Source organism: Biomphalaria glabrata, chromosome 8 (assembly GCF_947242115.1).
Source record: "Biomphalaria glabrata chromosome 8, xgBioGlab47.1, whole genome shotgun sequence".
Lineage (NCBI taxonomy): Eukaryota > Metazoa > Mollusca > Gastropoda > Planorbidae > Biomphalaria > Biomphalaria glabrata.
Window position 1 is genome coordinate 34,774,046 of NC_074718.1, and position 15,952 is coordinate 34,789,997.

The 15,952-nt window shown below is 34.9% G+C and overlaps 1 protein-coding gene across 6 annotated transcripts in view; it reads right to left on the bottom strand.

Annotated features, from left to right (window-relative positions):
- Positions 1 to 15,952, bottom strand: part of LOC106061158 (uncharacterized) — a 96,514-nt gene that overhangs the window by 5,375 nt on the left and 75,187 nt on the right. For all 6 annotated transcript variants that reach the window (XM_056039517.1, XM_056039518.1, XM_013219230.2 and 3 more), the window contains 8 exons: positions 9,451 to 9,708; positions 8,027 to 8,170; positions 6,651 to 6,734; positions 6,192 to 6,353; positions 3,385 to 3,493; positions 2,915 to 3,085; positions 2,479 to 2,679; positions 1,339 to 1,482 (listed from right to left, as the gene is read on the bottom strand). In XM_056039517.1, the coding sequence (XP_055895492.1) occupies positions 1,339 to 1,482; positions 2,479 to 2,679; positions 2,915 to 3,085; positions 3,385 to 3,493; positions 6,192 to 6,353; positions 6,651 to 6,734; positions 8,027 to 8,170; positions 9,451 to 9,708 (1,273 nt within the window). The remainder of the gene's footprint in view (positions 1 to 1,338; positions 1,483 to 2,478; positions 2,680 to 2,914; positions 3,086 to 3,384; positions 3,494 to 6,191; positions 6,354 to 6,650; positions 6,735 to 8,026; positions 8,171 to 9,450; positions 9,709 to 15,952) is intronic.

The following is a 15,952-nucleotide window of genomic DNA, read 5'->3' on the forward strand; positions in this document are numbered from 1 at the left end:
TTAAATCTCATGGCTCTATTTTGCATCTGTTCTAATTTCTTTATGTTTTCTTGGTTTAAAGGGTCCCAAATGACAATCAAAGGAAAATCTATAAAATTATTTTCCAGTTATAAAGATATTAATGTTTGAATTTTTATTTGTTTCATTTTTTTATTTTGATCACAAAGACTAAGAAAGTATTGAATGTCAACAATGATCATTTTTAAAAAACTAAAGAAGCAAGTAGCAGCTCTAAGATGGGTAGGCAATGACAGAACAATAATGTTAAAACAAAGTAAAGATAAACCTGACACAATGGCCCTTGTAAAAAGGAAGAGAAACTAGACAACACAGTCATTGCATCAAATATAAAACAAAATAAACAGTAATACAAGATGTTGAGACATATTTTGGATGATAGCATTTCAGTTGACCAAGTTGTCAGACAATACAAACTGCTTTATCTTGTGACATGTTGATTTTATTTTTTTCATATTATGAGACCTTGTGTTTACTTAGCAGTTCAATTTTATTTAAATAACATTTTTCAGATAAGTAGACTACAATGTGAATGTTTTACATGCTTCAGATATTCCTTCAGAGTTGAAGATAATCTACCTCTTAGCCCAAATCTCCTTCAGGACAAAGGGGATGGCAGGGGGCAGGGTATAGACCCTGGACCATCGAGACAACTGAATGACAGTTCAGCATGCATACTACACAATTAGGCAGCCATCCATTGGAAATATTTTTGATCATTTTGTTTTCTAAACCATTTTGTCTGTGTTTATAAGAATGCTAAGATAAGATAAGATCGAAATCCAGTCAACATACTATTCTAGACTATGCTTAAAATTAGGAGGGTTTAAGAAATTTTTGTAGTATATAACAAAACAAAAAGGAAACAAAAAAAGATTTCTAAGCATAATAGAACTACATGATCAGGGTAAATTGAAAAGAAAGAAGATTGACATTTTAAACTAAACTGAACAAATACTTGTATCATTTAACGTTATGTAATGATAGTTTTATTTTTTGTTTGCACTACAGAAGTTCATTATTATTTGTATTTAAAAATTTTGTTGTTACTAAGCCCAAATTCTATTTATGTCAAACTTAATGGACCTCATTCACTAATCGTAATGTGCTTCTCTATCTCTTCTATACAAATTACAATCTAATTTAAATCAACAATGGTTATCAAGTGACTTTTTTTTTCCGCTGTTTTATCAATATTATCAAGTGACCATTCATTTTGGTGAATGAAGTCCATTGATCATACTATAAATACATTTGCATAATAATGCTAGCACTAAAAGCACATATGAATACACATAAATAAAGAATTTTCTTGCTTACTCAGAATAAATGCTCTACATTCCTGGCTCAACACACCCTGGCCAGAAAGTTGATTTACAACATTTGGTACATCCAGCAAGTGTGCTATACAGTAGGTGCTGACATCTGGTGGCAGTTGAACCCATTCCTTACTTAATGGGTGCTCTGTAAGAAGTATTTAATTAAACCTTAGGATTTTACTACAATGTATGTGATCTAGTTAAAAAAATATCAACTTTTTTAAAATGCATTTTCTGAATAGAACAATGAATCAATCAAGTCAAAAAATATTTGGACTAAGGAAAAAAAACACTCAAAATTTAAAAAAAAAGCACGTGGACTATTGTGCAGGTAATGTAAAGGCCATCTGTTTCTGTGGCCCATGATTAGTGAGGGTGACATGTGGCCAGCACAATAACCAACTGCCTTTACTTTCCCCCAGCTAATGTCAGGTACCCATTAAAGCTGGGTGGACTCAAAGGCATCCTAAAGTTCCCAAAAGTAAAATTCAGTCTTCACCAGGATTAGAACCCAGGACCTTACAGTTCTGAAGCAAAGCACTTTACCTCTCAGCCACCTCCTATTTAAGGATAATGAAGGGAGATAATTATAGGTTAAGCTAATTAAATCGTTGCAAAAATCTCTGCTCCTGTTGTTTCTTTCTTTCATAAATTATTAAGAAAGATCTTTAAAGTTCTCTCTAAAAAATGTAAAATAAACTTAAAAAAAAGTTTTACTGTGCCCCAAATAGCTTCAAAGTAATGAACATTACATGTCTGCAATAGCTTAACAATGATTATAATCAGAAAATAGATTATAATATATTATAGTTCATTCATCATGGTTCAATGATGACCACTTTTGGTGATCCATGGGGCTGAGGGCGTTGCACTGGGGTTTTGTGTCTCCTCATGTGGCTGGTGAGACCTATGTGAGCCCGCAATGTACGGCTGCACATTGGGCAGTTTATTCCAGCTGGAGCTAGTGTCATTGGCGTTGCTTTTCTTCTCTGGCGCTTTTCTTCTGCCAGCGCTGTTCTCTTTTCCTTCGCAAATTATAATACACAGACAATAAATATTGCAGTATTGTATATATACATGTATAGAGTTCATCTCATACTACTTTTTATAAATGATGTTGCAAGCTTTTAAGATTGTTTACCTGTTATGAGTAATACATCTCTGTCCATTTTGTCCAAGCCCTGACGTAAATTCTCTGCTGTGGTCCCCTTGGTAGTCTTCACCCAGCTCATCATGACTTTCTCAACTTTGCTGGTCAGGTCAAAGTTTGTGAACTTTCCAATGTCATCTAGAGAGTCTGTGGTCAGTGATAACATTCTCCCTAACCTGTGCCAGTCTGAACCTGTCAGATGGCCAATTATGAGATTGACATTAGCATCATATGGATGTGTGATATGGACCTTAGTATAAGATGAATATTGGTGTTAGATGGATATTTATGATATGAACATTAGTATGACACGGACAATACATGATTCTTTTTCTTATATAATTTACAAAAATAAAAAAAGATCATATCTTATGTTTAATTAAGTTCAGTGGAATTAGCACTTAGTATTAGTTAAGCAGTAGCCTACCTATAAGTCGTTCTAATTTTGACATTGTGTCCATGACTTCTGCTGGTGGTTTTGTATCAATTAGGTTCTGACCACTGCTAGCTGCTGAAATCACATGACTGACCAGCTGTTCAACTGGCTGTATTTTGATATTGTAAGTGACAGTTCTCTTGCCAAGCAGATTTATTTGCTCTAATTGTAGAAAGCAATCATATAAAAAATCTTTTTTTATAAACCTACATAAACATACACACTAATTTGAATTTAAAAAAGAAATTTAAGACTATACATATTATTATAGTTTGCTACTGTTCTAGCTAGTAGCCTGAAGTTAAAGAATGAATTATTTTGTATAATTATTTGTTAAATTTGCTTATTTTATATTTTAAGACATTATTCCTCTTAGCTAGAAAAAAACGTCTTCTGTTTAAAGAGCATGTTTATACCATTACGCCTAAAAAATCAAAGGGAACAAACTCTATGAAACCAACCTGCAAGTTTACTTAGTTCTTCTTTAGTATTTCCCTTTAAATGTTTATTATTTGTTGCAATTAATGTTTCCAGAGCTTGGCCTAACAGTGCCACCTGTCGAATCTTCTCCTGTAGAATAAAACATTTTTTTATATATTTCTATCCAATGTGTCAATTACATGCAAAAACCCTTTTATTGCTATATATTATTGATTGTTTATCATTTTTTAACTTTGCACTGCAAGGACCACATTATATTTGCCATCTAGTAAAGTTCAGAGTTTGTGAAAATATTAGATTATTGTGAATATATAGTTAAAAAATAAAAATAAAAAAATGCAGTAGGCTTTTTGCACTTATATTTACTGCTTGCTTGAGAATGAATAACTAACAATAATAACAGCCCAAGTAACTTGAAACAAAGGAAAAGTAAATACTAATGAAGGCACATGAAAATAAAAATTAATGAATACAGAACAGAGCCTAGTATACAGTAATTTTTCTGAAATAGACAGAACTATTTTAAGAAGAAGTATGTGTCAAAAATGTTAATTAAATGACAATTTTTTTTATTTTTTTTTTGGCCTGCCAGAGTGTGAGGGAGTTATTTTACCTCCACATTTATCAAGTGCTGAATTTTTAGGAAGAAATCCATGATTATGACCAGGGCCGCTGCAAGGGTTGTGGCCACCTGCGTGCTAAATAAAAAAAATGCCACCCCCGCCCTATTTTTTTCCAAGAAAAGAAATGTATTATGACTGAATTGGAACATGTGCAAAAAGCCCCCGTTGATTTAAATACATTTTAATAGACCATTCCTTTTTTTTTCCTTTTATATTCACATCTCATGCCCTCTTAGATGTTTAATTTCTAGTTTTAACATTGCATTTTTTTCTATTGTGAAGTTACAAAGTCCTTTTCCAGTTGTATCAATAATTGGGCGAAAGTCCAGAAAATGTTCATGTATTGCAACATGAGGTATATAAGAAACAGAAGCAATAATAATTTTGATTTATTCGGTATCAGACAAATCTGGTGTACAATCTATTGTTATGTGAAAGTATTTGTGTGCTTATAGAATTTCATGGATTTATTTTCTATTTCACTCAAATTTTGAAGTTGCCTCTACTAATTTATACAAATACCCTTTTTGTATGTGTGTCAAATAACTATTTGTGAATCCTTTAAAAGTGAGACATTGCCTATAATAATTAGTTCTATCAAGGATTGCTGAGGCTGCTTTTTAAAATCAAGCATTCTTTAATGCGTTGTATCTATTGTTGTTTTCTTTTCAAAAGCAATTTTTTTTTTATTTTCTTTCTGCATTATATTCATGTCTTTTCACAGTTAATATGACTTTAATCATTTAATTCTTTTGTACCTATAATGTCATCTTTATGTATTCAATTCCTAAAACAACAGACATGGACCATATGATGCAGAACAAAAAAAGTGACACAAAAGCCATTGACGGTGAATCTATTTCAACGTTCTGTAAACTTTGATAATGATTATCTCAATAGTATTTTGGAGATATGTGCATTGTGTCCACAATCATCTGACATACGCAGATTCAGAGGTGCCAACAAATTTACCCAAAACACACCTTTCGCGAAAAGGGTCTACATTCGACAAGGTCTTATTAAAAGATGAAACGACGACTCTTACATTGGTAATATTCAGACAAGGATTGAAAACTGCAATGAAAATCAAAATTTTTTTGCCGCTTTTTGTTTTTGGTAGGTCGTTGGCTTGCTGCTCCAAACAGCTAATAGCTACAACTTAATGTAGATCTACATCGTCGATAATGACCCAAACTATTCTACTAACTAACAGCCATTTAGCATTAAATTGAAAATTATTTTACATTAAGTTTTTAATTACTAGATTTACTTACAGGGCGAGGTATTGGACTAAGCAACAATATTTATATGTAGTAGGTAGATGCTATGAAAAAAATGTTTTGACTGATCTGCTTCTGTAAGCGTTATTCAAAACTAATGCATGTATTATAGACAACCCGCGAGAATTCAAGGTTAGAAATGAGTAGGCGCCTATGAAAAAACCCGTGGGAATCTCTTGCCCGTCGCTCCATTTATTCTTATTAAAAGTTTCTAAAATAGTTTATGTCAGATTATCATTTTTTTTAAAAATAGTTTTGATAGGATAATGGAATAATTAGAATTTATATAGAATATTAAAATATTTAAGTATTTTTTATTAAATAAAAAATTTAAAAAATAAAGGTAACCTTGGAATAATGATTTGGCTGCCCCCTACATTCGGCCGCCTGCATGCAATGCACACATTGCGCAATAGGTTGCGACGGTACTGATTATGACATAACTCTAACCCTAAGTCAATGCTATAAAGTTATTTTAGCAAAAATTACAGATGTGCAACAATACAAAGGACTCTGTTACTCTGTAATCAGGTAAGACAATACGTTTTCTACCTGCAATTCTGGAAGGATCCTCCATAGAAACAAAATTATTTTCATGGTTAACTCAAAATAATTTATTGAGTAATTTGTTTTGTAAAAATTATGATTATTATCTTTTACATGTTTTGGATATTCCTTTTGGTTTGAAGATAATTATATCCAAGCAAAAGCCACTCACAGGATGACTGGGATTGGCAGAAGGAAGGATTCAAATCCGGAACAATCGAGAACAGCAAACAACAGTCCAAAGCACAAACCACATGACTAGGCAGCCATCTTTTAACATGATTTTTAAAAAAAGCCAGTAAGTGACATATAGACTGTACACGTGACATCTAGACTGTACAAGTGACATCTAGACTGTACAAAACAAGATTCTCTTACTTCAGCTTGTCTGAGAGATGTTGTGACAGACATCAGCTGATTCTCCAGGAAACTTGCATGCTTTGTGATCTCTTTTAGTTTGTCTTGCTGCCTGACAATCCTCATAGTCACATCGTTCCTTACAGAGGACTGGCAGAGGACATTATCCAGAGCCTGCTGCACCTGTCAGAGCATCAGAGATACTGTGTTTATAGTAAACTCATAACGACTAGAATGTACTAGAATTTGTAAATTCATGACATGGGAATATATGAAGGTCTAAATGTTTTAGTTATTGTTGCTCAATTTCTGAATTTGTGTTAGGTGGGGTATGCAGAAGTTAATCAATTAAAAGTTTATCACCGGGGTATTTATAAATGTCACTTTTAAATTATATATTCTGAAAAAAAAAGTTACTATCTTTTATATATATATAGATAGATATATAAATCAGGGGAGATAATTGTGATTACTTATTACCTGTTCCATTTTTATTTGTTGTCTATCTTGACTATTTCGTATTTGATTTATTTGTCCATGTATATCCTGCAGACTGTGTTCCAACTGCAGAAATAATTTATAAAATAAAATTAATTATGCGATATTTGATTGCCCTTAAAATATCAGTGCACAAACACTTTCATAAATATAGTCGACTGTTTGATATTTTAAAAGACAGAAGAAAAAAAAAGTCAAGTGAGTAACAAGATGATGAAAACCTGGGATCTGTTGCATTACCCCACAACTGCAAAGTTATTTTCAAGCACCAGCACACACTTTAGAAGATGTCAAGGAGATACTGGTTGACATTAGAACATTCTTAAACATTATTATTTTGACAGGGGATTTCCCAAATAAACTTTGCAACGAGCCTAAAGAATGATTGGCATGTGCTCATCTGTCAGTAATAACCATTGTGTGTGTGTGTGAGACTAGTCAGCGACAAGTGGTGTGTGAAGTGTGTCCTCATTCAGCTTTTACCAACCGAAAAAAAAATTCCAGACTAACGATTAATTAAAAAATCTAAAAATAAAATGACAAGCTCTACCTTCTGTTTTGTTTTATTTTTTTTTTATTTTGTGAAGCTACTGACATAAACAAGAAGAAATTGTGTATCTGTGTCTCTGTCCAGAGGTGGCCTCTAGTGTTAGCCAATGGGGTGACCCGAGATATGGAGATTCTTTTGTCACCACTAGCCCATCATTTAAATATGCAGGTCATATGCCACGCAATTTAATGTACTGTACCAATAAGTTATAGACTGAAATACCATGTGGTGGATTTATTTGTAATAGGGTACAGTTAAACAAGGACTTGTTACTCAATATTGTTGAGTACTTTTCCAGCCTGGGTATTAGGAATTAGAGTTATGGTTTGGTCTTATGTATGACAAACCAAAGTTTGACAAGAGGTATGGTTGCAGTTCTACGTTACCCTGGGGGTACACAACAATAAGTCAATCAAATCTTGTAGATGACATTTGCCAGAACTTGGCCATGCTGAGGCCACCCTCTTCTCCATCTGTCTTTGCGTTTCTTAATTTACTTAATTTAGAAAAATGTGTTATGATATGCACTACGCCTCACATGCGTCCAGCCTCCTAAATATTCATACTAATTTATGAATACCTACTATTTAGTATTTCCGATTTCATGGTCTAGTTTCATTGTGACGTAATGCCCAAGCTACATTTGTAATCCACACCCGATATGTCACTTGGTATTAACACGCCCTTCAATACCTCTGCTCAAGGTTCACAATGACTCCCCCTGATCATCTGCTCCATTCGGCTTGTTTGTGGTAATTTATGAAGCAGGAAGATGGAAAGGTTTGGCACCGCACATCTTGTGACTTACCTGTTTTGAGTGTGCAGGATTGTAGGTGTTAATATCAGCTTTGTCGGTGTCTTCTTTCATTGAACTTTTGGTGTCAGAAGATGACATGGTCAGGGCGTGTTGGAACAAGTGTTTCAAGAAATCTTTCACTGCCTCAAAGTCTTGCTGGAAGACAAAACAGAAGGAGAACAAATAATAAGTAAACGCAAAAAATAATTAATTTTAATGATAATAATAATCAATAATATAAATTTTAATAAAATAATTAATTTAATAATATACTAATTTCTTTATAGAGTTTGTGTGTGTGAATGTGTTTGTGAGTGTGTAAGTAACTTCTAAGTGTTTGTGCATCAGTAAATTCTTAGTGTGTTAATGTATACATTTTAAGTGCGTGAGTGAATGAGGTGTGAATGAGTGTGTGTTAGTGAGAGTATGTGAGAGTGTGAATGAGTGTGTGTTAGTAAGGGTATGTGAGAGAGTGTAAGTGTGAGAGTTTGTTTGTGTGAGAGAGAGAATGTGTTAGGGTTGAGTGTGCGAGTCAAAGAGTTTATGCGTCTGTATGGGATTGAGAGATAGATAAATAGACAGGATGATTTATATAAAGAGAACTGATGTTAAGAGAAGGCTTAGTGATAAGAGAATGTACAGTTTTGAATACTAGACAAAACAAGGAAAATAATAACATTGAATCCTAAAAATATTTAAAAAAAAAACAAATAAAAAGAAAACAAAACAAAGAAGAAAGCATCAAGAATTGTGTGGAGCGAGAAAGATTTGAAATGAGGTTTTGTTTCTAAAAAGATAAAAACACCTGACAGTGAAATGTTTCAAACACATGATGTACTGTATCACCAAGCTGATCGAGCTAGTGTTAGAGGCGGGGCTTCTTTTACCATTGTGTTGAATGAAGCAAACTGTATGTGATAGGCTGAATTCATGTTACAACCAAAGCTCTGGATTTTTAGATTTTCTCACACAAGTATACAATCTAAGAGTTGACAACGAGTAAAAGTGGCCACCTTCCTTCAAGTTCTTCTAGAAAAGTGCTAATATTCGAATCTCTTTTTCATTATACTCTGCGCTTTCGACTGTTGCAGTGCTTCGCTGATGTGTGTTTTGGCTATGGCTTAGCTCTGACAGGGCTTGCGGTGAATACCTACCGGTATACACCTAGTGTTGGATAAATTCTTTCCAACGGTCATTGGGAAAAATTCTGAAATTGATCATTCCGACGACCTTGACACTAGCAATGGGTCGAGCCATTCCTAAATCAGTAGGCCCAGAACTGGAGTTAAGTCTCCAGCCAGACTTCACTTTCATAAAAATGATATTGAATTATTTGAAACTTATAAGTTTCCATGGTATTATTTCATTTGTTCACTGTAAAGATGGTTGCTTATCGTAGATACGTTAGGCAAAATTTCGAATTAAAAAAAAAATACCTGTAGTTTTTTATATTGCACTTCCAAGGCTGCGTGTTCTGGAGACGTAGCCATTGGGTCGCCAACAAACAGCAGGGAGTTCCTCTTGACATTCGCAGCTATCACTTGATCCTCATCATCTGGTAATATCGTCTGCTCCACAGATGTGTCGCTCAAGTTGTGTCCCCTGAAACTGGAGCTCGACAGGCGAGAGTTCCGATTTCTTTGCCGCAAAATTTGGTTTTCTTTTCTAAGCTGTCGATTTTCTTCTTCTGACGTCTGATCCAAAAAAAAAAAAAATGAATATAATTAAACAGAAAACCAGAGAATAATGCTTTAAATTTCTGAAAATGTTGATATATTTTTAAAAATACGCAAAAATGCTTCACAAAATAATTTCGTGTGAATTATTCTATTGTAGAGGATATGTGGATATATCTGCTAAATTTTAATGTAACTGATCTGAGACGTACAACAGGGGAGATCTATTTGAATGAAATTGTAATTTTTCAAATATTTTAATTATTTACCGTTCAAAAGTATTTTTTTTCCTAGACAGTAAGATCATTTTTTTTTTTTTATTTTTTTTTTTACAGGTGTGTATTTAAAAACACACAAAGCAATGTCATTCGATTCTCCCCATCAGAGAAGAGAATCGCCCACATTTCGTAAAAACTTGTCGAAACAATTGCAATGAAGAGCCATCAGTATCGTCACCGGAATTCGACGTATCCCTCTTACGGCTATTCCGCCACATAATTTACAAGCTACTTTCACATTGTTCTTTAGTAATAGTCATGAAGGAAAATAATACAACGAACATCGCAACAATAAAATATTATTATAGCGCTATGTACCTAACAAAACATTAATCAATTAAAAAAAACACTTAGTCAATTGATCAGTGGCAATTAATTGTTTGTTTGACAAAGAATAAGGGAAATAACTTCTACATTTTGAAGGGTTGTAACTGTAAGTGCGGAATTCTTCCCCTTAGTTAAGCTTAGTTGTTTTTTTTTTATAGGGATATTTCATATTTTGCTTGTTTGAATATAACTTTAGACTCAGAAATCACTCACAAAGTTGAGACCAATTGTATTTTTGTTTGTGTACACATACACATACACACGCACATATTCTAAAATACTTTTAAAAGTCGTGCAAAAAACAACGCATACGACTTCAAAGTGTCATACATAATAATAATGACAATAATAATAAGCTTCTTGCACATTCTCCAACAGCTAAACCGTTTTTATTAGCCCCCCCCCCCCCCCCGCAGCTCATCATTGTCTCTAAGCCCTGCCACTGAATCCTACACTTAGCAGACTTAGCCACTGGATGATGATTGAACGCCGGGAATAAACTGTCACATTCAGGGTAATGCTAGATTCGCAGAGTCAGATGATTGATAGGTCAGTGACGTAACAGAGAAGTCACGATATATATTTTTATTTATATATATAAGGCTTGAGAGAGAGAGAGAGAGAGAGAGAAAGAGAGATATAATAGATAAATATTTTTTTTAGTTACAAGTCTTCAGGTATAGTTGTCAATTCGTTAAACTGAAACTTTCCAATGTTCTTGTACAGAATTAAGTGTAAAAGAACAATGTTATATTGTTCAGCTCCCTACATCCTGCTTAGATGGGTGGCAGGAGACACGGATCTCGAAAAAAGCTCCTAACGATTTGTATAGAAATTTGACAGTCTTTGGGGGAAAAAAAATGCAAAATATCCTGATCTTAAAATCAAATTTGGCTTGCATCTTTATTTATTTTGAACACACGTCAATGTGTTTTCCCGCATGTATCTATTAAAGAGCAAAAAAAAAGGTTTTCAGGAATATTTTGCGCAAGGTGTTATATGGAAATCATTAGCTGGACAGAAATCATTCATTTGAGACAATATACAGATTTTTATTTTATAATACTTTAAAAATAATATATATCTGTATATAAATCCAGTACCGTATTCTAGTCAATACTGCTGTCATTATCACCTAACTAGAAAATTCCATAGACTTATAAATTACGTAATTTGGATTTTTTTTTCGAGAAAACCGGGAAAAGTTAAAAAAAATGTTCTTTTTTATTTATCATTCAATAGTTACTATGCGCGAGATAATCTCTCTTACAGAAGGTCATCGGGTTCATATAGGAGGAATTGTCATACTACTCATAATACTTAATTCTTTTCAAAAAACCCTTTTCACTGAGAGATCAACTTCGAGAATCTAGTAGATTTGGTTTAAACATATGTGGATAGTTTCTTTTAAAAAACAAAAGGATATGACTATCTACGGATCTGTCTTAATGTACGGGAAAACTTGGTTGTACTTACGATTCAACTGATTTTAGTGCCATAGGTAGATTACACTATCTGTTGGCTTTAGCAGACAAGATGTCTGGGAAAATATATCAGAATGAGTATCTCTAGGTGTGAATCCGGACGAACGTGTAATTTTTGGGGTGTTGTTACATAGTTCTGGTTATTCAGCGAGTACAAACCGGAAAATTCTAGCATAAATCTAATATATATATATATATATATATATATATATATATATATATATATATATATATATATAGTAGACTGGAAGGTGTATGTATGCATGTGTGTGTGTATGTCAAAGAAATCAAAACCGTTTGACCTATCTTGTTGAAACTTGGCATGAACGCTTATTAGATGATGGCGGTGATCTCAGGACATGTTGCCGTACAACAATAGAGTTTACTAGATTTAGGTCAATGAGGCATCTCGACATAATTGTAACTATTGAAACATTACAGATGCGTTTTATAATATAACAAAACACAGGACAAAAAAAAACCCGTTCAAAGTCAGACACAAACAAAGCTAGTACATATATACGAAACGTTTCGAGTAGCTTCCGGTAGCGAGGGGCTGCTGGGAGAGATATAAAGTCTACAGGAAGTCTGAGAAATTTTTTTGATTTTACGTCTGTCCATGTCTGTCAGCTATTACATTGAGTACTGTCTTGCTACATTGAATCTTAGACTTCGAAGAAGTTATGTGTTTGTTTCGTCTATTTCCGCTTAAACTAATTCAAGTTTTAGTTATCATTGTATCAATGAGTTCCAGTGTCTTCTAACGAGCTCGTGTTACGTGAAAGTGGGAAGGGGTGAAGCATTCATTGCGGTGAAGGCGATAGTAAGACTGTACCTGCCGTCCAATCTCTTTCACAAATACAAGTACCAGGTGACCTATCACCTATGAGGTCAATTGCTTGTCAGTGTGAATACAACTTTATCTTGTAAGTCAAGTTAAGGTATACAAATTGATTTGTAGATAGGAATCATTTAATTTAACAAAGAGTAAGTGGACTTCAATAACATCCGACTAAGACTGAGAAATGAAGCTGACTTACCCGTCGTAAAGTTTGTAATTATGTAATCATATTATATTTCTATATGCTGTTCCATTTCGGCAGATGTGAAGTTACAATTTATATCTGACCTTCGCTACAATAACAATGTTGAATAGTTGAAGTATCTCACCTGTCGTCAGTCTTTATATTGAAACATATCTCTGACGCACCTTGAACTTTAAAAATGTTTATAAGTATTTCACTGTTTTGTAAACTTTTAATCGAGCTAGCGTGTTCAGGACTTTGCGTCTCTCGGTAAAATGATATACGAAATCTTAACGAGAGATAAGTCATGTTGTCACCAATGAATTCCTACTATTTGGAAATCAATTTAAATTTATTATCTCCCTTGATTTCCGAAACTTCTTCCGTCTGGTTAATTGGCTGACCAGATTTTGGAACACAAACACACTCTAAGGGGGATTACCGCTGCCGCTAGTCGAGATTTTCAACCTTGGGCGGTGACATAGGACATGAATTACCGCCCTTTTAACTGATTTGACAGACTCTAGAACTGGTTTGCATACAAGACGAAACTAGCATTTGTTATCTGCTGAATAGGTAAGTACCGCACTCTTGAATCTTAAAGTGGAATGACACTAATGTGCAATGATGTCGTTCAGAAGTTATAAGCCGCCAAGAGAGTACACATTTTAGATTTAATCGTAACCCTTGGTCTAAAAGCGGATGACATTTTTTATGAAAGGATTTGCTGGTGCAGAACAAAAAACAGTTGCAGAAAATTTTTTTTTATATATATATATATATATAATGCAGCTATTGCAGATACAAAATATTTTATTTTTGCCTAGAAGTAAGATTGAAAAGAGATTCAACCTAAAAAGAATTGTGTTGTATTAATGCCCCTTACGTTTATGTTTCAACGAAACAATTCGACGCGTTGATTTCATTTTAATAATACAGAAACATTTTTTTGTTTCAAAATACTTTTTATTCACGTGATTTGATACACTCCCCTTGCAAGAAGTAAAATAAATGTGGGTTAAATAATGAAAGATGTGAGACACATTTGTTGACATTTCCTGGACTCCATGGTTACCACTCACGCGCTATGGGGCCTAGCTAAAGAGAAACCATGAGGACGGTATCAATATTTTTAGAACTATAGGACTCGTCACTTTAAACTGTATTGCATACATTATGAAATACAGAGTAATAGTGTTGCGTGAGTCCTGCTCACTTTAATCAAAATCTCAGCGCAAGTCATTTAGTCATCCGAACTAGCTCCAGCTGGAATAACCTGCCCAGTGTGCAGTCGAACATTTCGGGTTCACATAGGTCTCAGCAGCCACATGAGGAGGCCCAAAACCCCAGCGCAATGCCCTCATCCCCCTGGATGACTAAAGTGGTCATCATCGAACCACGATGGACGAACTATATTGTTACGTATTTCTGAATTTTCTGGCTAGATGTATTAGTTGGCACACAAATAAAAACACAGCAAAGAACTTGACGACTAAACTTTCAGTTTCATATAACTTTAATGACTATTAACTCTAACAATTCGTTACTGTATCATGTAGCGTAGAAGACTGTACAATATCTGTCAGTTTACAGTTAGCTATACTTCGCTGCAATTCATCTCTTCACTTCGTTGCAATTCATCTCTTCTCAACTTTCCTCGAGCCGTATTCCACAAAACAGACCAACGACACACTTCCCAGTGTCGCTCCAGGTCTCCCAAAGCTGAACCAAGTCGTCCTCAAGTCTATCGAATCAGAGCCGCACACGTCTTACATCGACTGTATCGACTGTAACGGCTCAAGTCCACTGTAGTTCACTGTATAGACTTTAACGACAGTAGTCCACTCCAGTTAACTCTACCCTAGTTAACTTGCATCGAGTCGTACACATTTCTCTTCCACTAGGGCCGCACACGTCTTACATCGTCTGTATCGACTGTAACGGCTCGCTCACGACTCCATACGACTGACTTTCACATTAACTCTCTGGCTTATATAGAGTCCCTAATCGCTTGTCCAAAGTTGCACAAACACTCCTAGTATCCTCTGGAATAACATGTCAGGAAACGTCACATCCTGTCTTTATTTATACACATAGATTCCAGAAAACACTCGCTGCAGTGTCATCAAGTCGGGGTCACAGGTAGTGACCTTTATCTGTCACTGTTCATTAGTAACTGTCCCCCTACTTAGATCTGTTCGTCCCCTGGAACAACGCGTGTGGACACGTCACATCCTGTCTTTGTTTGTACATGTAGATTCCAGGGAACACTAGCTGCTGTGTCATCTCGCCGGGGTCATACGTTGACCTCTACCTATCACTGTTCATTTGTAACACTGCCCCCTTCTTAGATCTGTTCGTCCCGAACAGATTCTACTTCATCACGATACTGATGAAATCGATCGACGATCAAGTAGGAAGCTTTGGTGGTTGCCCCCTTCTCAGAGATGTTCTTTCAATCTGGCCGTTGTCCATCTTCTTTCCATAGAAGAATGGGAGTCAAATCCTCATTTTTCAGCAGGTCCTCACAAATGTTTTCATCAATCTTGGTATGGAAACATCGATCTTCAGATGACGACATTGGGCACTCTTGTCGAGAAAATTCATCAGCATTCTAACGAGTTCGTGCTTCACTGGCTGAGTTTTACATTCTCCAGCATCTTTTTACAGAGCTTCTTCAGAGATACACAGGTTCATCACAGTACAGCAATATTCACATGTTCTTCTTACAACAGCAACTGACTTTGGGTTTGTACGATGTCTGTTGGGTTGATCTTCTTGTACAGTTCTGTCACAGATGGTTACTCACTACAGTTCTGACATCTTTAAACTACTTCTTTTCTGTCCTTCTTGCTTCTGACTTAATTAGCGTTCTTCTAAAACCTTTGTTATACTTCATCAAGCTATTCTCATGAGGAATGTTCTTAAATTATTCTTTAGTGGCTTCACACTTTCAACTGATAGTAAGGCTTTCTTCTTTGGTCTGATGGTTCCGGACAGAATCTTTCTAAAAACATGGGCTGTGGAGTTTCATCAGTGCAGGTGGGGGTCTATCAGTGGGAGAAGTGGTGGGCTTGTTTTCTAACAACATGGGCTATGGAGTTTCATAAATGCAGGTGGGGGTCTATCAGTGGGAGAAGGGGTGGGT